The sequence below is a fragment of the Pelophylax lessonae genome, assembly GCF_965119305.1.
Source record: "Pelophylax lessonae genome assembly, chromosome: 9".
Lineage (NCBI taxonomy): Eukaryota > Metazoa > Chordata > Amphibia > Anura > Ranidae > Pelophylax > Pelophylax lessonae.
In genome coordinates this window covers 103897193-103920219 of record NC_138776.1, presented here as the reverse complement: position 1 = coordinate 103920219, position 23027 = coordinate 103897193, and the positions used below count along the sequence as shown (strand labels likewise).

The following is a 23027-nucleotide window of genomic DNA, read 5'->3' as shown; positions in this document are numbered from 1 at the left end:
AAACCTCGCCTCGCTCGGTAGTTTCCTCAGATTCTGATGCAGACTTGGCCACCGCAGACACACCACACCCTGAGGGGTCGGTGTCCTTGCATTCAGATGGTGAAGAGGACCTATCCTCCCTCGCCGCGCGGAAACGCGCATTGGTGGAAGTACTTATAGTTTCAGTGCGGGAAACTTTAAATTTGGCAGATGAATCTACAGCGTCGGGTTCACAGTTGTCTTTTGACTCCCGCAAATCCTGAAAATCGGGCAAGACGTTCCCTTGTCCAGAACTTTTTGAGGATATTGTCAATGAACAATGGCGGCGCATCAAGCACATGCTAGTGGTGCCTAAGCGCTCTAAACGCCGTTATCCTTTTGCAGATGCAGTTTCCACTAGGTGGACTGTGCCACCTAAGGTGGATCACCTGGTTTCCAGGCTGGATAAGCCTACTGTGGTTCCGGTGGAAGAATCCCAGCCTTCACGGACCCTGTGGATAGGTGAGTGGAGTCTCTATTCCGCCATCTGCGCATGCTTGCGGGTTCCATTTTGAAACCAATATTTGTGAATGTCATGGTGTCGCAGACAGTTAATGTATGGATGAAGTTACTAAGAGGTAACTTGGAAGCTGAGCAGCTTCCCCCAGTGGTGCTGGAACTAATGGACCAGATGACTCAAGCCCTGGTGTTCATGTGTGATGCGTCCCTGGATGCGGCTCCCCTAGTGGCCAGTCAAAAAGGCTTCCCTATTTGGGGGAGAGGTTGTTTGAATCCCCTCTGGATGAGTTGATCAAAGGCATTACGGGGGGAAGAGTACTATTCTTCCTCAGTCCTCTAAGGGCAAGGTGCCACGTCATAGACGGGGGCCTTCCTTCACTGCTCATAAGCAGCTTTTTCGTACCTCCGGGTCGCAAGAAAAAGGGAAGCCGTTCAGGTCTTCTGGGAATTCCAAGAAGCCATGGTCAGGTGAATCAAAGACCGGCCAGTCCGCATCTGCAGACAAATCCTCCACTGCAGGAAGGGGCGTCCTCACCCAATTCTGGGGTGGGGGGACGTCTTTGCTTCTTTCCGGAACCAGGACAAATGGGTTCACGAAATGATCCGATCAGGGTACAAGGTTGAATTCTGGTTTCGTTTGTCGGACAGATTCTTCCCGTCCAACCTGCGCCTCTCTCCAGACCGGTTAAGGGATCTGTGGGCGGCGGTGCAAGATTTGCTGTCGCAAGGGGTGATTGTACCAGTTCCCTCTCGGGAACGCTTTCAAGGGTTTCATTCAAACCTGTTTACTGTGTCCAGAAAAGAGGGCAAAGTGCGTCCAATTCTGGATCTCAAGGTTCTGAACCGCTTTGTGCGGGTACAGAGGTTTTGCATGGAATCCATTTGAATGGTAGTGGCGTCACTACAGCAGGGAAACTTTTTGGCCTCTATAGATATCAAAAATAAAAAAAAGCTTGGGACTTTGCGTGAGGTGTGTGACCCACTGTGACTAAAATGGATATAGACATATACAAAATGTAAAAAAAAAAAAACGGTCCAGATAATCAAATAGTGACACCATTTTACATGGAAGGGTTGGGTAAGAGGGTATAGAATGTACATATTACAATAGAAACAAAAGCACTAATGAATAAATAATAATATACATATATTCATAGTGAGTATGGAGATAAGTGTACATATGATACAAGGATAATTAAAACAGTAATGCAATTGAATACATGGTAGGATAGGGAATAGTAAAATGAAATTGCTTCCTATGAGGGTCAATCACTTTTATCAGGAGCAGGTGCAATTCATGTATATAGAAAAAAAATAAATATATATATATATTTATATACATGCGTAATGCCGATGCGCTGCGGCCACGACCCTCCCCCTCTGAACTCCGCCCCAAGAAAATGAGGAGGAGGACGGAGGGAGAGGGAGGCAGACGGAGTGCATCGCACTTTGTATGTCTCTATATCCATTTTAATCACAGCACACAAAGTACCCAACTTTTTCTTTCTTTGTTATATACAGGGATGGAGGCACATGTCATTATGAGCCTCATTCAAAGTCCCAATTCCCCCTCGCCTTTTTCTATAGATATCAAGGATGCATATCTACACATCCCTATCTACTCTGGTCACCAGCGGTTTCTACGCTTTGCCATAGCAGAATAACATTATCAATTTGAGGCGTTACCCTTTGGTCTCGCCTCTGCTCCCAGGGTGTTTAGCAAAGTATCAACCTTTGAGGCGGTTCCATTTGCTCAGTTCCATACCAGACCTTTACAAAGAGAGATTTTGGTCAAATGGAACAAGGATCCAGAGTCTTTAGACACTTTGATTTGGTTGAGCCACAACACGAGATCTGCTCTGTTATGGTGGCTGCACTCTCCAGCACAATGCCAGGGCAAGTCCTTCCTCCCGTTGTTTTGGACAGTGGTAACCACGGACGCCAGCCTGTCAGGCTGGGGCGGGTACTGGGAAGGTTCTGTGTCCAGGGAACCTGGACAATAGAAGAGTCCAAGCTACCGATAAATGTTTTGGAGCTCAGAGCACTAAAGCTTTGTCTGAGCCACTGGACGACTTGGCTGCAAGATTGTCCGGTTTGGATTCAATCGGACAATGCCACGGCTGTGGCTTACATCAATCACCAGGGGGGCACCAAGAGTGTCTTGGCGGCCAGGGAGGTGGCCGTAATTTTGGCCTGGGCGGAACAGTTTGTCCCAGCTCACTCTGCTGTGTACATCCCAGGTGTGGAGAATTGGTAAGCGGATTACCTGAGTCATCAGGTGTTGGATCAAGGGGAGTTGTCCCTACACCCGGAGGTGTTTCATCATCTGCGTGTCAGGTGTGGGACACCCGAGGTCAACCTGTTTGCTTTTCGTCTCAACAATAAGGTGCAGAGGTTCATAGCCGGATCTCAAAATCCTCTGGCCTATGCCACAGATGCATGGCTGTTGAAAGTCAGGTTTTAAGGGATAGAGGTCTTTCTGACTCTGTGATTTCTACGCTCTTGAAGGCTAGGCAGTCGACTTCCAGGATGATATATCATTGTACGTGGAAATCGTTCATTTCATGGTGCGAATCGCTGAAGGTGCACCCTCGCTTGTGTTAGGTTGCTAGGGTTTTAACCTTTTTGCAGAAAAAGTTTGAACAGCAGTTGGCTTTGGGCACTATCGAAGGCCATGTCGACCTTGGCGATATATTTTCAACGCCCATTAGGTACACATGCCTTGAATACCTTCATTCAGGGAGTGCGCCATATGGCTCCTCCGGGGCGGTCCCCGCTACCTCCGTGGCATCTAAATCTAGTATTATCTGTTCTTCAAAAGCCTCCTTTTGAGAAGATTCGGGAGACTCCTCTGCCTTCATTGCCTCAGAAGGTTGCCTTTTTTGGTGGCTATCACTTCTGCCCGCAGGGTGTCTGAATTGGTGGCGTTGTCCTGCCGTTCACCTTTTCTGGTGGTCCACAGAGATAAAGTGGTACTCCGACCAAATCAATCTTTTCCCCCTTAAGTGGTTTCTGATTTTCATTTGAATGAAGACATTGTGCTGCCTTCACTCTGTCCCAAGCCCAAGCATCCTAAGGAAATTGCCTTGCATTCTTTGGATGTGGTTCAGGTGATCAGCGTTTACCTGGCGGCTACTGAGTATTTCAGAATGTCAGATGCTCTTTTTTGTCCTTACTGAGGGACCTCATAAGGGATTGGCTGTGTCTGCTACGACCATTTCCAGGTGGATCAGGCAGACAGTTGTTCAGGCTTATTCGCTGAAGGGTCAGATTCCTCCTTTTCCCAGTGAAGGTGCATTCTACTAGAGCGCTGAGTGCCTCTTGGGCTTTTTGCCATCAGGTGTCAGTGATGCACATTTGCAAAGTGGCAACTTGGTAGTCTGTGCATACGTTCACAAAATTCTACAAAGTTGATGTGTTGGCATCTTGGGATGCCACCTTTGGCCGCAAGGCTGCTGTTTAAAGACAATCTTTTTTTGTTCTCTTTGAGGGCATATGTTTTTGCTAGGGGAGCTCCAGTTGTTTCTGGTTGAGCTCCATATTACCTGGTTAGCTACGTTTAGCCTTTGGGGAGTTGCATTCTTCTTTGCGTTGTCTTCCCACCCCTAATGAAAATACTGCTTTGGGACATCCTAATGGTCTAAGAAGATATTGAGCTGTGTCTGTTGAACAATAGAGAAAACTGGATTTTTGTACTTACCGTAAAATCCTTTTCTCTGAAGTTCATTGACAGACGCAGAACCCGCCCCTCTGCTTCTGAGTGTGTGGGTTTTTTTTGTCTTCTAAACACTGCTTGCAACAAAACTGGCTGCTGTAGCAGAGTGTGTGGGGTTATGTCTGCAGGGACAGCCCCCATAGGCGTGGTAAAGCTTTTTCCTGCCTAGTGTCCTATTCCTGATTATAGGAGCATAACCCAATGGTCTAAGAAGATATGGAGCTGCGTCTGTCGATGAACTTCAGAGAAAAGGATCTTACAGTAAGTACAAAAATCCAGTTTTCTTCACTAACATGTTTATGTAGCCACATTATGTTTATATAACATTGTTTTTCTGCTTTTTTCTTTGATTATTTACTTGTAGGTACCAAAACCTTGTGACCATCCATGCCCTGCAGACAGCACGCACAACCAGCTTGAATATACTGGCAGTAAAAAACAGATCTCTTACAAGACTGAAATTGTGGGTGGTGTTCCCATTATCACCCCCACACAGGTAGGCACAAACTATTGATTTAAACCAGTTAAATAAGGTTTTGTTAGCGTAAGGTTTTTATTGTGTACTCTACAGGTCAAAATGTTTGCAATTTTTTCTTGAGACTCCATTTACATCTAGGCTTTTTTGGGCGATTTTGTGCTTGAAGCCTCAGCTTTACAAATGCCCAACAAGATAAATCACATTAATTTCAAAGGTCCCTGTTCACATTTGCGCGTTCTGTCGCCTTAAGCAAACCGCCCGTTGCTCTAAAAAGTACAATGAGCTTCTTTTTTGGCACATTACAGGCGTTTTACTGCTTTTCATTGGTCACTTGTCAAAACTCAAAATGCCTGCACACAAACGCTGCAAAAACGCCAGAAAAAACGCCCGAAAAACGCCTGTAAAAATAGCAACGCCTAGATGTGAATGGAGCCTGAGATATAAACCAAATTCTACTTTTTTAGCACTTGCTGTGTGGGACAATTTTGAAATGTTTCACATGTTAAAATCTGCTTTTTTTTTTTTTTTTGATAGAAAATTGCTGGCGGTGCACCGAATAAAAATTTTGGTGCCCGAACCGACAATGCAAGATGCACTTAGCAAAAAAAAAAAGAAACTGAAAATAACAGTTTTTCAAAAATATATATATTTTTATCTATAATTTATAATTTATCTATAATTTTATTATATTAGACTTTTTAATAATATTGTGAATTTAAATGAATATGAATTTGTCACCCATTGTTGGCACCTTTAGCGCAAGAAAAGCTCAAGTAAAATGAACCCCTTTAAAGGTCTATGTATGTTTTCACTTTGGTCCATTGCGCTTCCGTTGCGGTGTTAAAAATCCTACTTACTGCATTTTTGGTCAGTAAAAAAAAAAAAAAAAAAAACGCACCAAAAATGCATCTCCCAGCAAGAATGCATCAATAATGCACACCTGTTACGTTTTTTATTCCGTTTTTGAGTCACCTGACCTATGAAAAACAAACAATAAGCACATTTTAGCTCAATATGTTTTTTGGCCAAAATATTTGCACAGTCGTTTTTTAAAATGCAGTTTTTCAGGAAAAAATACACTTTAAATGAATTTTAATGCACAACTGCACATAAACACAAAATAATACCCAACTTGTTGGTAAAATAGAAAAAAGATTATTTCTCTTTCATTCATTGACGGACACAGCTTCATATCTTCATCAGACGGAGGGGTTATGCTGCTCTTCCTTAACAAAGCTTAACCACTCCTATAGGGCAGTCCCAAGTGGTATACTCCCACTTCCTGCTCTAGAATCTCAGTTTTTTTCTGCCTAGTCAGGAGTAAAGACCTAGCTCCTTGCTGGGATCTCCCACTCGCCGGTGCTTCGAGAAATAAAAACCCTTCTTCCCCTGTCCTGGAGAGTGGTTACCAGGGACGCCAGCCTGTCCTAGTGGGGAGGGGTTCTGGGCACGACATCAGCCCAGGGGTTTTGGTCCAGGGAGGAGTCCAGTCTGCCGATCAACATCCTGGAAATTTGTGCGATCAGGCTTTGCCTGTCATGGGGGGGGGGGGGGGGGGGTGCAGTGAGGATTCAATCGGAAAACGCCACGGCTGTGGCATATATATCAATCACCAAGGGGGCACAAGAAGTGCCCTAGTGACCAAAAGAGTAAAGAGTGGCTGGTATTCTACGGTGGGCAGAACGCTTTGTTCCAGCGCTCTCTGCTCTGCACATTCCAGGGGTGAAAAAATTAGCAGGCAGACTACCTCAGTCATCAGGCACTGTGTCCTGGCTAATGGTCCCTTCACCCGGAAGTGTTTCAAAAACTATGCCTCCGGTGGAGGACCCCCGATGTGGATCTGTTGGCCTCTCGTCTCAACTGGAAGGTTCCGAGATTTGTGGCAAAATCTCGGGATCCTCTGGCAGACGCCGCAGACTGGTTAGTGGCCCCCTGGGGGGGTCGGTATCGTCTCATTTATGCCTTCTCTCCAATACAACTTCTGCCAAGACTTCTGTGCAGAAACTAGGCAGAATGGATTCCAGTGATTCTGGTGGTCCCAGACTGGCCTCGTTGGTCCTGGTATGCGGGTCTGGCAAGACTGGTAGCCGATGCCCCTAGGCGACTTCCTCTCAGAGAAGATCTTCTGTCTCGAGGACTAATCTTCCATCTTGCTTTACGGTCGCTGGCTTTAACGGCCTGGGTATTAAATCGGTGGCCCTACTCTGTTAAAAGCTAGTAAATCTTCTCTGAAGATTTACCATTGAGTTTGGAAATCTTATATTACTTGGTGTGAGTCTAAGGGGGTTTCTCCCCCCATTCCTTTTCGGTATCATGTCTATTAGAGTTTCTCCAAAGAGGTGTAAATCAGCGTTTGGCTCTGGGCACCATTAAGGGTCAGATTTCAGCTTTGGCAATTTTTCCTCCAAAGACCATTGGCTGCGAATTCCTTGGTCCAAACTTTCGTGCACGGGGTTCGCTACTTGGCCCCGCCAGTGCGGTCCCTCGTGCCTCCATGGGACCTTAACCTGGTGCTGTCGGTCCTACAAAGACCACCTTTTGAGAATATTCATGAAATTCCTTTACTTACCTCGTCACTGAAAGTGGCTTTCTTGGTGGCTATTACTTCTGCTCGCAGGGTCTCGGAGCTGGCTGCGTTCTCCTGTCGGTCGCCTTTTTTGGTGGTCTATAGGGGCAAAGTGCTCTGCCCTTATCAACCGTTCCTTCCGAAGGTAGTTTTGAGGTTTCACTTGAATGAGGACATAATGTTGCCTTCGTTATGTCCTAAGCCAAAGCATTCGAAGGAGGTCGCTTTGCATTCTTTGGATGTGGTTCGAGCCATCAGGGTGTACTTGATGGTGGCTGAGTTTATTTGGAAATCTGATTCCTTTTTTATCCCTACAGATGGCCCTCGTAAGGGGCAGGCTGCATCTGTTGCGACAGTTTCCAGTTGGATCAGGCAAATGGTGGTGCAGGCCTATTCAGTTAAGGGTCAGGTTCCTCCTTTTCCTGTTAGGGCACATTCCACAAGGGCGCTTAGTGCCTCCTGGGCCTTACGTCATCAGGCGTTAGTGGTGCAGGTTTGCAAAGAAGCCACCTGGGCGTCAGTACACATGTTCACCAAGTTCTACAAGGTGGATGTTTTTGCTGCCTTTGGCCGCGCAGTTTTGCAGGCCGCTGTGGCAGAGACCTCTGCCTCTTGAGGGTGTTTTTTTTCTGGTAGGTGAGCTCCAGTTGTTCCTGGTTGAGCTCCTGGTTTACCTGGTTGGCTAAGTTTTTAGCCTTTTCTTTTGGGAATATGTTTATTGCTTTGTCCCCCGCCCCCCCCCCCCCCCCTCATGCTGATACTGCTTTACGTCCCTTCTGTCTAATAAAGATATGAAGCTGTGTCCGTCAATGAACGAAAGAGAAAAATTGATTTTTGTCTTACCGTAAAATCCTTTCTTCTAAAGTTCATTGACGGACAAAGCACCCACCCCTCTGTGGGGTTGGGTTATGTATTCTTCTGACACTGCTTGTTACAAAACAGATCCTAGAACAGGAAGTGGGAATATACCACCTGGGACTGCCCAATAGGCGTAGTTTAAGCTTTGTTAACTTTTGTTAACCCTTTTCCGCCTAGTGTCCTACTCCTAGGAAGAGTAGCATAACCCATCTCTCTAATGAGGATATGAAGCTGTGTCCATCAATGAACATCAGAGAAAAGGATTTTACGGTAAGACAAATATCCAGTTTTTGCATTGTATAAATAGATACCAAATATGTCCACATTTAAAATTGTGCATCGCAACAAACTACAGTACCTAAAAATTTTTTATAGCTGGCATTTTAAAAGCCTTTTCAGGTTATCAGCTTACGGCTATTTATGAATTGGGGCCCTAAAAGTATTGCTCTCACTCCAGCTTTCGCAGCAATCACCTGTGTAGTAAAATCACCATTTACATATGTGTGCTGAACCTACGAACGAATTTGCATTTACGGGGGGGGGGGGGGATGTGGGGGTGCTTTTTACTTTTTTTTTTTTTTTTCTCCCCGGTACAGTCATTTTTATTGGGGTAAACAAAGCCAAATTACAGGCTTGAGGAGAAAGAAGGCAAAAAGATCCCGCGCAGTGGAACAAACATCAAATTACTTTTAGAGTAATCTGCACAAGTGTTGGAGGTGGTAACGGGGTACAGGGGCCTGAGACAAGGTGAGACAGTGGGGGTGGGATTGTCTTCCCTTGGTGGAGGAAGGGGGGTGGAATAGGGAAGCATTGGGAAGCAGAGGGAGAGGTAGGGTGAAGGAGGAGCATAGGTGAGAACCAAGCAGAATAAAGAAGGAAGGAAAAAGATGCAGGGCTAGACAGGGGGAGAAAAAGAGATGGTAAAGACAAGAATCGGAAAAAAAAAAGATGTAGGTTTAGGCGGGAAGAGAGTGAAGCCTACAGGTTAGATGGTATACTAATGCGATCCAGAATACCCAAGCTGGCCAGGGGCACAGTAGGAAGAGCATAGGACCACCAAGGATTCCACATCTTGAGGAACTTGGCATGAGAGTCATGAAGTATACCGGTCATCTTCTTGTGCAACATAAGGGTGGTCAGAATGCTCTTCACCTCTGCAAACCCAACCGAGGGCTTCCTCCAAGCTATGATAATAGCACGATTTGCGGCAATAAAAAAGTAGGTGGCCAGCTTTTGTTGATAGCAGAGGAGGCCTGGCAGGGAGCAGTGGAGAAGTGCATGCCGAGCGTCCTTATGGAAGGATACATTAAAAAGTGTTGAGAGTAGGCCATAGACCCTTGACCAAAATCCCACCAACCATGGGCAAGACCATCAGATATGGATCTCGTCTCCAGGTTGGCCACACCTCCTGAAACGTCTATCATTGAATGATGGGTTTGAATGGGATATGCGGGCCGGGACCCAATACCAGCGGAATAGAACTTTATAGGCTGCCTTTATTGGCTATGGATGACCAGGCCCTGCTCCAGTCCTCTAGATCTGTAGAGGAACCCCCCCTTCAAGCAGGAATAAATAGAGGAGAGGATTCCCTGTAATCCAGGTGAGTGAAGACAGATATGTTCAAAGGTCATCATTTGAAAAGGGAAAGCAGAAATGCGGTGGAGGGTTGAAATCCATTGTAAAAATTGTTGATAGTGAAACAATTCTGTAGAGCGTGTGTCGTGGGTCTCACAAATGGAGTCCCAGGATGGAAAAGTGCAGAACCCTAGGAAGTGACGGACCTGGGAATAGCAATGAGCAGGCCACCAGGTGAAAGCCTAGGGATTGGTCTAGCCCCGGAGGATTAGATTTTTTTTTTTTCAATTATTTTTATTTAAATCCATTTTTTACACTTTTTTTAATTTGAAATACTTACTTGAGGCCAATCTCGATCCAGCGCTGTGCCCATCTGCAGCAGCTCTGCTCTTCTCTTCTCTCTTCTCACCGGAGGCCCAGCAGCAGGAGCATTGGCTGCTTCTGTGCTGTCAGTAAAATCCTGTGGGTGGGGGTGGACTGTGGACTGAGTTACTGTGTGTTTGTTAATAGCCGCACACAGTGAGGCTTGTGATTGAGCCTGCATGAGTGCCTCCATAGCAAGTGGCTTGCTTTGGGGGCACTCAGAGAAGAGGGGAGCCAGAGTCGCCGTCAGCAGACCCCAGAAGAGGAGGGGTCCAGGCTGTACTGTGCAAAACCACAGAGCAGGTAAGGATGACATGTTTATTATTTTAGAAAAAATAAAAATTAAAACCTTACATACTGTAACTTTACGATAAGGGGAAAAGGCTCCAATGGAAACATGTAGGTGTAAGTTGGTCTGCTAAACCAGGGAAGGCATAGCAAAAACTATACCCAGTAGGGGTCAAGTGAAAGAACAAAGAGTATTTTACACTTTTTTTATTTAAACTTTATAGCTATCACAAGCAGGTGAACAAGACCCCTTTAATAGCTTTGGACAGGTGACAGGTACTCTTTATGAAGACATCAGGAGTCCAGTGCCCTTCAGAGCAGCTGATCAAACAGAAATTGTGTTTGATCAGCTGCTTCCCTGGCTTTAACCGCTTGAGAATGATAGCTCTAAAACAGCAAGTGACAACATTATTGTCGCTTCTGGCTTTATTTGTCCTCTGTGGGAATCCGGGAGGAACCACCATAGCTGGATGGGGACGGGGTTCCCTCAGCATGGTAAACATTCTAGTCTAAGCTCCGCCCACACATCCGCATCATTCATTCATTCACACAGCTCTGTGAACTATGAACTACAAGCCCCAACATTCTTTGCAGGTGACGGCTTGAAGTTCTCAATGAACTACCACTGCGCGCTGGAGCACTGTGGTAGTTCATTGATTCTTCCTGCCAGATTGTAACTGCTTGCCCATATGGGATGTATGGTCACACAGATACTCTGACAGATCTGCAGGAGACGTTCCCTTTCAGGCTCCAAAAAGAACAAAAAAAAAAACAAATTTTCTCTTTTGTCCATTTGATGGACACAGCTCCTGTTCTTCTTAACAATTGGGTTCCACTGCCCCCTACAGGAGTAGGACAGTAGTTAGAAAACAAGTCTGGCTATGCCTGTGGGCAATCCCAGGGGATCTACTCCCTCTGCTATATGTACTTTTTTCTGCCTAGTCAGGAGTATGGGCCTAGTTCCTTGCTGGGATCTTTGGTCCTGGCAATTTTATCCTTTTAGATAGAAATTTTTCTCCTGTTTTTTTTTTTTCTTCCCTGTGAGATCTGCAATCAACTGCTGGACTGGGTGACAGGCTAGATATTCTAGATCCAGTGGGCACCCCAGTCTGGCCAGTGAGCGTGTGCAGACCTTAGCTCTGCGCTAGGTCAGCCGCCTCACCGGATGGGGGCTGGCCTGCGAGTATGCCTCACGAGGTCACATACGACCGGGTCTTGGGCCGAGTCACAACATTCCTCCTGGCCAAAAGCCCCCTCCCCATTTAGATGGCAAGGGGTTTTATCTGGTGCTTTGCCCACCTGGTTCCTGGTATGGTGAGTAGCTGTCACCCTCTCTCCTCCTGGAGGCTTTTGGGGTGGACGTGGGCCCCTCCTTGGGACGGTCGGACCCCCCGGGTTCCCCTCCTTCCTGTTAGGCACCCCCTTCATCTGTCCCCCCCCTCCACTTATGCTGGGGCTGTGTGGGTGTTCTGGTCCACCGTCTTAGGTAAGGGCAGGGTGCTAAGCTGGCGATGGGGGCCTGGGGGGGGGGGGGGGGTGCGCGCCACGACGACCGGACAATCAGCTGTGCGGGGGGGTTGTACTTTGTGGTTGTTCCTGCCAGGGCCCCCCTTCCTGCCTGAGCCTGTCCTTGAGGCCTAGGTATCCCTCCTAGGTCCCTGGGATCCTCGTGGTGCTGCCATTTTGCTGTAGCCTGTGTGCTTGATGCACAGAGGCCATCTTTGTGTAGTCCGGTGGCCATTTTGCAGTGGTTGAAAATAACAGTGCCAATGATGGTGGTGCCCAGTAGGCGGCGATTTTGGCGATGGGAACCCCTCCTCATCCCCTGATGCTGACTCCTAGATATTTTCACTTCCTGATCGCCGCACGTGGAGTACAGATTATCCTGGTGGCTGCTGGGAGGTTAGTCTGGCGGGGTCCTCTCCCTCTCTGCTGAGGATCACTTGGTGCTTTGTGCCTGGTTACCAGGTAGTGCTGCCAGGTGGGGGCTGTCCCTTTGCAGTGGTTTACACTTTTTGTAGGGTCCCCCTGGTGAATCATGGAGTCTTTGGAGCACATCTCCCCACCTGATCCCCTCTCTGAGACTGCGGGGCCCTCTGGGTCCCAACCATCTATCCATGCTCTGACGGCAGAACTGGAGTTCTTTGTATCCTGGGTGGAGGTGGTTTTCAGGCAACAGGCTAGTAAAATACGCCCCCCCGTCTTCCCCTGCCTCTTTGGATGCGGCACCCTTAGTGGCTCGGCTGTCTGTTTCGGCAGTGGTCCTTCGCATTTCTTTTGGCCCAAATGCTTGTCTATGGACCAGACTTCAAAAAAGGCCTTGACTGATCTTCCCTTTCAAGGAGATCGCCTGTTTGGAGCTACCCTGGATGACACCATTAAAGGTCTCACAGGGCGAAAGAGTACCTTTCTTTTGCAGGCTACTAAAGGCAAGTAACCTCGTCGTAGACGAGGGCACTCCTTCTTGGCTCATATGAAGTTTTTTCATCCCTCAGGGTCGACTGACAAGGCCTCGAAGCCTTTCAGGGCCTCCTCCTGGAGGATCCAAACGAACCTGGTCTGGCAAGCCGAGAGCGGGCTTCTCCAGACCCAAGGACCAGGTTTCTTCAGCATGAAGGTGTGCCCTCACCCTTATCAGGGTTAGGGGGGGGGGCTCGTCTTCGCTGGTTTCCAGACCCGTGGACTTCCCTGGTACAAGACAAGTGGGTCCATGAAGGTATTCGGTCTGGCTACAAGATCGAGTTTTGCTCTTGTCCCCCCGGCAAGATTCTTTCCTTACAACTTGTGCCTGCCCACTTACAAGGGTCTGTTTTGTCCCGTTTCCATCTTTGGAACTTTTTTAGGGTTTTAAATCAAACCTGTTTACAGTTCCCAGGAAGGAAGGCAAGGTGTGTCCCATCCTGGACCTCAAGCCACTGAACTGCTTTGTGCGGGTGCAGAAGTGCAAGATGTAGTCCATTGCATCAGGGGAATTTTCTTTCCTCAATCAACATCGAGGATGCTTACCTTCACATTCCAATATGTGTGGTCACCAGCGCTTCCTCCGTTTTTGCATGAGAGAGGAACATTATCAGTTTGTGGCGTTACCCTTTGGTCTCGCCTCCATTCCTCGGGTCTTCACAAAAGTGTTGGCCCCGGTACTAGCATTGTTGCGTCAGCGGGGGATTGTGGTACTGGGGTACCTGTACGATCTGCTGTTGCGAGCGGAGTCTCCGACTGCTCTGTTGGACAACTTAGAGATTAATCTGCAAACTCTGAGGGAGTTCAGTTGTACCATTGGACAGATCGTCTTCAGGGATGTCCAATGCGCATTCAATCTGACAATGTCATGGCCGTGGCTTATGTCAATCACCGGGAGGGGGGCACAAGAAGTGTCCTGGCGGCTCTGGAGGTAGCCGGCATTCTAAGGTGGGCAGAACGGTTCATTCCAGCCCTCTCCGCCGTACACATTACCAGAGTGGAAAACTGGCACGTGGATTATCTCAATCGGCGGGCTTGGACCAAGCTAGGCTTGGTTCGCTGATCTGGTGCAACTGATCGCCAACATTCCTTGGAGGCTTCCTCTCAGGGAGGATCTGTTGTCCCAAGGACCAATCTTCCATACTGCTTTAGAGTCTCTGGCTTTGATGGCTTGGCTGTTTTAACGCCAGGTGCTGATGGATAGAGGTTTGCCTGTCGGTGTTTCCAGCACTGTTAAAATGCTAGGAATTCTAGGAAGATCTACCGTCTACCATGGGGTTCATCCTCGCTCTTTTTCGGGGCTCGAATCTTGGCCTTCCTTCAATGGGGGGGGGGGGGGGGGTTGAGCAGAAAGGGGCCTTGAGTACTATTAAGGGTCAGGTGTCGGCCTTAGCGGTCTTCTTTCAACAGCCCTTGGCCACACGCTCCTTGATGAGTAATTTTCTTCAGGGAGTCAGGCACTTGGCCCCTCCAGTGCAATCTCCGTTACCGCCTTGGGACCTCAATTTGATGCTCTCGGCCCTTCAGAAGCCTCCTTTTGAGACTCTTTAGGCGATTCCCCAGCTTACGCTGTCCCAGAAGGTGGCCTTCTTGGTGCCTATTACTTCTGTGTGCAGGGTGTCGGAATTGGCAGCATTATCCTGTTGTTTACCTGGTGGTTCACAGAGATAAGGTTGTTCTCCGTCCCTGTCCGTCGTTCCTTCCAAAGGTTGTCTCTGATTTTGTTTGAATAAAGACATTGTGTTACCTTCCCTGTGCCTCGGGCCAAAACATCCAAAGGAAATTGCTTTGCATGCCTAGGAGGTGGTCCGAGCGATTAGGGTGTAACTGGCAGCTAAGGATTTTTGTAGGAAGTCAAACTCACTATTTGTGCTCACGGATGGGCCTGGGAAAGCGTTGTCCGCTTCTCCTGCGACCATTTCCATCAAGGGTCAGGTTCCTCCTTTCCCTGTCGAGGAGCACTCTACTTGGGCGCCTCAGTTCCTCTTGGGCCTTCTGTCATCAGGCATCAGTGACGCTGGTTTGCAGGGCGGCCATCTGGTCATTGGTGCACAGTTTCACAAAGTTCTGTAAAGTGAATGTGTTGGCATCTGCGGATGCTTCCTTTGGCCGCAAGGTTTTGCAGGCTGCTGTTTAGAGGACCTGGTCCTCTTTTGAGGGTGTATTGTTTTTTTTTTTTTATTTCAGGTAAACTCCAGTAATTTTTTGTTGAGCTCCTGTTTACCTGGTTGGCTATAGTTAGACTTGTGAGTTTATTTTTCGCTGTTCCCACCCCTCATGTTTAACACTTCTTTGGGACAACCCAATAGATAAGATCAGGAGCTTTGTCCGTCAATGAACGAAAGAGAAAATGGAATTTTTGACTTACCGTAAAATCCATTGTCGGACACAGCACTCACCCCTCTGTGGAGTTGTAATTCTTCTGACACTGCTTGTAACAAAACTGAGTACCTATAGCGCAGAGAGGGAGTATACCCCCTAGGACTGCCCATAAGCGTAGCCAGACTTTTTTTCTACTTGGTGTCCTACTCCTGTAGGGGGCAGTATAGTCCAATGGTTAAGCAGATCAGGAGCAGTGTCCGTCAGTGAACATCAGAGAAATGGATTTTACGGTAAGTCAAAAATCCAATTTTTCTACCTGCAAAAGAATGTGCATTTATTATTTTTTTTCTCTAAAAAGCAAACTTACCCTTTAAAGAAAAAATTGAGAACCTACCTGTTCTGTTGTTGGTCCAGTCTCAAGAGGTGCCCTCAATGTGCAGATGAAAGCCAACAACGGCTGGGAAGTGACGCCACTCATAACACAAGCCACAGCTGACAGCTCAGCCTGGGACCGGACTGGAGGAGCTGCAGAATAGGTAAGTATAGTGATTTTTTTCTCAGCTAAGAATGTGGCTGAGAGCAGATTTATAGTTAGGTTTTGCCTTCACTTCCACTTTAACCACTTTCCATCAGGATGTTTATATATGTACACGGAACAGCAAATTTTTTTTTTTTTTTTTTGTAAAATGTAGCCCAGTATTTATAAAATGCAGTTCTTACCTCTCTGTCGCTATTCATAACAAGCTTATGACTCCAAAGGTCCAACACCTGTCGTCTTCCAGGTTGAATGATGTCCATCATCATTCAACCCACTTCCTTGTGAGTGCAAGGTGTCACTGCCATTCCCTCTAGAGGGGCATAAACATTCGATTCTTAGTATAAGATGTGTTCTGTATCACAAAGGACTATCCAGTGCCAGTGAAGAGGACCCCATGTGAACTGCCAAAGGCATATAAAAAAGGGTAAATATGAAAAAAAAAGACAAAGAAAAAACAAAATACATGAAAAATAGCATCTGGGAAGGGGGCTAGGGGGCAACTGAAATAGGGGTGAAATCGGGCTTTAAGCAGTTCATTAACCTGAAATGGTACAAATGTAAGTGGTAAACTGGCAGAGATTAAAATTTAACCCTTAAAGCCCAAATCTGGGCAAAAAAAGAATAGTTTTCTCATGCAGTGGGGCAGTGCCTGCATTGCACAGATCGACTGCTCATTTTTGTCTAGGGGAAATGGAGAACGGAGATATACTTAGCCAATTCTCCAATCTCACTTTTAAAAATGGAGGTTGCGGCTAATGCCACGGCGGAGGCAGAGTTTCCTTTTGGTACCCACAGGCCCTCCAAAGTGGCGGGATTGTTCCTCTTTCCGCTTACCTTGACATCTTGTAGGGTTGTCCAAACCGCAGTGGTTGATAGGCGTTTTTTGCTTCCGGGAACCTTATGAGGATTTTCTGCGTTAAAGGTGGACGGTCCCACCTGTAGTTTCCAGGTCAAATTGGGTTACCTTCATCCCGGTTGAGGAGTCATTGACCTTTACAGGTCCAGCTAAAAGGAGGGTAGATGCTCTGGCCCACCATATGTCCGATATGGCTGGTTCGGCAATTAGGCCGGTAATTACTATTGCCCTAGTGTCGCAAACTCTGACTGAGTGGGCTAAGCTTTTACAATGGGACCTGGAGGGTGAAGAGCCTCCCCCTGTCTTTGCGGAGCTGTTGGACCGGTTGGTCCAGGGGCTACAGTTTGTCTGTGATGCCTCTTTGGATGCAGCTCCTTTGATTTCTAGGCTGTCTGTATCAGCAGTGGTCCTTCGGCGTATTGTCTGGCTGAAATGCTGGTCTGCAGACTAGACTTCTAAGAAGGTCTTATCTGATCTCCCTCTTGTAGGGGATTGCCTGTTTGGAGCTTCCCTGGATGACATTGTTAAGTGTCTCACAGGGGGGAAGAGTACTCTACTCTTCTTCCGCAGGCTACCAAGGGCAAGGAGCCCCGTTGTAGACGTGGGCCATTCTCCTCGGCTCCTAGGCGGCCTCCCAGGGTCTCAAGACAAGGGATCAAAATGTAGGGCCTCCACTAGAGGTTCCAAGAGGATCTGGTATGGCAAGCCACGAGCAGGCACTTCCAGACCTGTGGACAAGGCTGCCTCTGCATGAAGGGGCGCCCTCACTCCTATCTGGGGTGGGGGCATGTCTTTGCATGTTTCCGGATCCATGGACCTCCCCGGTACAGGTCAAGTGGGTCCACAAAGTTATTCGGTCAGGCTACGAGATCGAGTTTGTTCTTTTCTTCTGTATAGGTTTTTTCCCTTCCAACCTGCACTTGTTCCCAGATCGCTTCCGGGGTCTCTTTGGGGCAGTGCAATACTTGTTACTTCAAGGGGTGATTGTTCCAGTTCCAACTTTGGAACATTTTCAGGGGTTTTTACTCAAACCTTTTTACAGTCCCCAGGAAGGAAGACAAGGTATATCCAATTCTGGACCTCAAGGCGCTAAGCTGCTTTGTGCAAGTACAGAAGTTCCGCATGGAGTCCATTCACATGTTAGTGGCGTCTCTCTTTCAGGAGGATTTCTTCTCGCTTCTATCGACATCAAGGACTCCTATCTGCACATTCTAATATGTGCTGGTCGCCAGCGCTTACTCTGTTTTGCCGTGGACAAGGAGCATTATCAGTATGTGGCGCTGACCTTTGGTCTCACCTCTGCACCTCAGGTCTTAACAGGAGCGTTGGCCCCGGTGTTGGCATTGTTTGAGTCGGCGGGGGATCGCGGATCTTCTGTGAGCGCAGTCTCTGACTGCTTTGATGGACTACTGGAGATTGCTCTGAAAAGTTTGGTTGGATCTTAAACATTCAGGAGTCTGCTTTGGTTCTGTCCATAAAAACTGGACCATCTGGGTCTGACTCTGGACTCGGCCTCAGCCAGAGTGTCCAGACATTGCAGGAGACAATTCAGCTTCTGTTGTTCAGCAGACGGTCATCCCACTGAGCTTGCATGTGTTTGCTGGGCCTGATGGTGTCCACCCTCGAGGTGGTCTTTTTACACAGTTCCACACAAGATCTCTGCTAAAGAAATTCTGGTGAAATGGGTCAAGGATGCACAGTCTCTAGCAGGGGCTTCTCTCTCTGGCACTTCGACAGGGAAAATCTTTCTCCCCCTGTACTGGACAGTTGTTTCCACAGATGCCAGCCTGTCCGGGTGGGGAGGCGTCCTCAGCACAGACGTGCTCAGGGGGTCTGGACTCTGGCAGAGGCCAGACTGCCGATTACAGTACTGGAACTCCGAGCGATCAGACTTTGTTTGGCTCATTGGACAATTGTCTTCAGAGGTGTCCGGTACGAATACTTTCGGACAATGGCATGCCATGGTCTATGTCAATCACCAAGGGGATACAAGAAGTGTTCATGGTGGCTCGGTAAGTAGCCGGCGTTCTAAGGTGGGCTGACTGATTCATTCCAGCCCTCTCAACTTCTGCCACGACTCCTGTGCAGGATTCAAGCAGAAGGGATTCCGACAATTCTAGTGGCTCCACACTGGCTTCGCCGGTCTTGGTATGTCGATATGGTACTGCTGGTCGCCAATGCACCTTGGGGACTTCTTCTCAGGGAGGATCTGCTCTCCCAAGGACCAATCTTCCATCCTGCTTTACAGTTGCTGGCTTTAATGGCTTGGCTGTTGAACGCCAGGTGCTGAAGGATGAAGGTTTGTTTGAATTTGTGATTCCTACTCTGTTAAAAGCTAGGAAATCAGCCTAGGGAAAATCTACCATTGTTTGTAGAAGACATGCATTGCATGGTGTGATTCTCTTGGGGTCCATCCTCGCTCCTCCTCGGTGGATCAGATCTTAACCTTCCTTCAACAGGGGGCTGTAAAGAAGTAGGCCTCGAGTACCATCAAGGGCCAGGTATGGGTTTTGGCGGTCTTTTTCCAACAACCTTTAGCCACACACTCCCTGGTGCGTACCTTTTCTTCAGGGTGTCCCGACATTTGGTTCCTTCAGTTAGGGCTCCGTTGCCACCCTGGATCCTTAATGTGGAGCTTTCAGTTCTACCGAAGCTTCTCTTTGAAAATATTCCGGAGGTTCCCTGCTTACGCTGCCCCAGAAGGTGGCCTTATTTGGTGGCTATCACCTCTGAATGCAGAGTGTCAGAACTGACGGTGTTATCCTGTCGTTCACCTTATGATTCACAAGGATTAGGTGTATTAGGAAGTCAGACTTTGTGCTAACGGATGGACCTCACAAACGGTTGTCCGCTTCCTCTTCTGCGACCATTTACAAATGGATCAGATGGTGGTTCAGGCCTATTGCGTCAGGGGTGCTCAGGTTCCTTCTTTCCCTATTTAGTCGCACTCTACTAGGGAGCTTAGTGTCTCCTAGGCTTTCTGTCTTCAAGCGTCAGTGACACAGGTTTGCAAGGCGGCCGGCCGCCTGGTTGTCGGTGCACACTTTTACAAAGTTTTTTTGTAAAGTGGTTTGGTTGGCATCTGCAGATGCTTCTTTTGGCTGCAAGGTTTTCCTAGCTGCTGTTTAGAGGACCTGATCCTATTTGAGAGGTGAGCTCCAGTTGTTTATGGTTAAGCTCTATGTTACCTTGTTGGCAATGGTTAGCCTTGGGAATTTTTTTCTGATGTTTTCCCACCCCTCATGTTTGACACTGCTTTGGGACATCCCAATGGTTAAGAAGAATCAGGAGCTGTATCCATCAATGAACGAAAGAGAAAATGGGATTTTTGACTTACCGTAAACTCCATTTCTCTGATGTTCATTGACGGACCATAAACTCCATTTCTCTGATGTTCATTGACGGATGCAGCACCCACCCCTCTGTGGAGTTGGCTCTCTTCTGACACTGCTTGTAACTAAACTGAGTGCCTATAGCGGAGAGTGGGTGTATACCCCCTGGGACTGCCCATAGGCGTAGTCAAGCTTTTTCCTACCTAGTGTCTTACTCCTGTAGGGGGCATTAAAACCCAATGGTTAAGAAGAATCAGGAGCTGTGTCCGTCAATAAACATCAGAGAAATGGATTTTACAGTAAGTCAAAAATCCAATTTTTACAGTAAGTTTTTTTTCCAAAATTTGCCATTTTTTTTTTGTTATATCGTAAAAAACAAAAAAACGCGAAATAGTATTCCACGGAAGCGCCCATACAACATACCCTATTTAATTTAATAATTTCTTACTGTCTTTTTCTGCCTCTTTGTAACATTGTCCATGAACTCCTGAACCTCCCCCCTTCTGATGATTTTTAGTGTCACTTCAGGTAACCCTTTGCTGACAGGTCACTTTAGCAGTCAGTGGTTGAGGAAAGTAATTCTTACTTTCAACTGGTAGGGCCGGTTCACACTGAAACAATGTCAGACATCGCATTTGATTTGCGCAATGCAAATTCAGCTATACAGATTATATGGTTGAATTTGCATCGCATTCCGACCAAACACGTGCAGGACCCGCTCTGCTCACAGAGCTCTGAGAACCAAGCGATCAGCATTGTTTGATTGCTCAGTTCTCAGTCTTCGAGCTCGATGCTGCATTGGAGCTGCAGGTTTCATGGATCACTTGAAATTAAGGGATGGCAAAAAAAAAAAAAAAACGTTTGGCTTGGGTTACCAATCACGACCAGTGGACTATTCAGGGCTGAAAGGGATGTTCTGGACTGATAAATTAGAATTTTAAATGTGTAATTTAGTATGCTGCTAAGTAGGTGAAAGAATGGTTCTTCTGTGTGTTAACAACAGCTTTCAAACATGGAGGCAGAATTTTGCTGTATCCAAAGCCAAAGGATTGCACAATGCGATTGGTAACCTGAACTTAAAGGCCTACCACAGGATTTTGCAGAGCCATGCAATACCCTCCGGTCTACTGCTAAGTAGTCAAGGTTTTATCCTACAGAAGGATAATGACCCAAAAACATCCACCAGGTTATGTAGGAACTACTATAGAAGAAATATCATTCAGAAGTTAAAACACTGAACACCATACTGTTTAATATATTGCTATTGTAAATCTTAAATGGATTTTCCTGCATCATGTTCCTTAAACACTCAAAGTAAATCTAAAGAAGTATTACAATTTAATTTCAGTTAAATGTATGCCATTTATTTATAGATCTTCTCTTTTTTTCCCATGTACAGCAAGAACTTAGTGAATGTGCCAACACTGCTGACAAAGGCAACCTAAAACGTAGTCAAAGCCAGCTCCCATCTCCCCCTTATCGGTTATCTGAGGGCGGCGTGATAAAAGCTGGATACTGTGTTAAACAGGGGGCTGTGGTAAGATGCTGATATGACAATAATGATAAACAAAACATGTATTCACTGTTCTAATGTGGCTTACAGAATGAAACTTGTTTAAGGCCTAATGCATACTGGACGTTTTTGCAGCTGCTGTTTTTGGCGTCAGATGTTTTTTTTCTGCAGCTAGTAAACTCCCTAGCATGTTATCCTATTCTACCAAACTGAGTTGGGATGGATCACTGCAGGGGGGTATTGACCAGTGGGACAGCCCCCATGGGTGTGTCTATGCTAAATGCTTTTGTTCTTTTGACTAAGTCTTATGCCTAGCTACTCCTGCGGAGCGGAAGTCAATACTATTACTATAGTATTACTAATATATATATATATACTATTACTAATATATATATATATATATATATATATATACATACTATTACTAATACTATAGTATTGACTTCCGCTCCGCAGGAGTAGCTAGGCATAAGACTTAGTCAAAAGAACAAAAGCATTTAGCATAGACACAACCTTGGGAGCTGTCCCACTGTTTAATACCCCCCTGCAGTGATCCATCCCAACTCAGTTTGGTAGAATAGCAGTAGGTGTACAAGAAAAAACCCCAAAAGAGGGGCGGGGGCGGCGACTGTCGGAGGACTCCGAGAAAGGAATTTTACGGTAAGATTTTACAAAAATTCAGTTTTCTCTTGCGTCCTCCGACAGTCGCCGCCTCCTCTAAGTCATCACTATTGGGATATCCCAAAGCAGTGTAGACATGAGGGGTGGGAGACGCAACCACAGAAAAGGCAACGCAGTACCCACATCAGAGAAAGGAACCTTACACGCACAGTAAGAGAGCCTTCTGGGCAATAGAAAAAAGCTCAACAGGAGCAACAACCCAGGAAAACAAATACCCAGGGGATAAACACCCCAACAGCCAGGGACCCACAAAAAAACAAGGGTACCCTATGGCACTGCCGCACTGAGAACTTTACGGCCAAAGGAGGCATCAGGTGATGCCAGAACATCCACCTTATAGAATTTGGAAAAGGTGTGCACCGACGACCAAGTCGCAGCCTTGCACACCTGGGCCACCGAGGCCTGATGCCGGTAGGCCCAGGACGTTCTCAATGATCTGGTAGAGTGCGCCTTAACAGGGAAGGGTAGAACCCCAATAGTGATGACTTAGAGGAGGCGGCGACTGTCGGAGTACTCAGAGAGAGGAATTTTACGGTAAGATTTTACAAAAATTCCGTTATTTGAAAATGTCCCTTTACATTTTCATGTAGCCCAGTGCATTTAATGTATTGCCTAAGACATACAGTACAGTCAAGGCATTCAGATTAGCTAACTAATGTTTACATTGACTCTTAAAAGCTGAATTGAAGTTTCCTAAAAGAGAAATTTGCAGCTTAGCGGGGTAGCATTGTGTTGAACCCCTCAGGCAAAGTACCATGGAATGGTGTACTGAAGTTTTGATCAGGAACATGGTATTGGCTGTTTTGTGTCATTGTCATATTCTGTAGTGGAATGATACACCTTAGGCTGCAGGAAAATGCTGTTCATTTATAGCTTCACTAATATTTTTGGTTATATATAATGCTAGGGAAAAGGTGGTCCTGTTGGTAGTGCCCTTTCCTTTTTTTATCTGCTTGTAAACTATTCTACGGTCTCACTGGTGGGCATTTGTTTACTCTGATGTGA

At 46.8% G+C, this 23027-nt stretch overlaps 1 protein-coding gene across 2 annotated transcripts in view; it reads left to right on the top strand.

The window, feature by feature from the left end:
• The window catches only part of PLEKHA1 (pleckstrin homology domain containing A1), a 152314-nt gene that overhangs the window by 92364 nt on the left and 36923 nt on the right, over positions 1–23027 (top strand). For both annotated transcript variants that reach the window (XM_082269308.1, XM_082269309.1), the window contains exons 6-7: positions 4557–4688; positions 21228–21365. In XM_082269308.1, coding sequence (XP_082125434.1) covers positions 4557–4688; positions 21228–21365 — 270 coding nt within the window. The remainder of the gene's footprint in view (positions 1–4556; positions 4689–21227; positions 21366–23027) is intronic.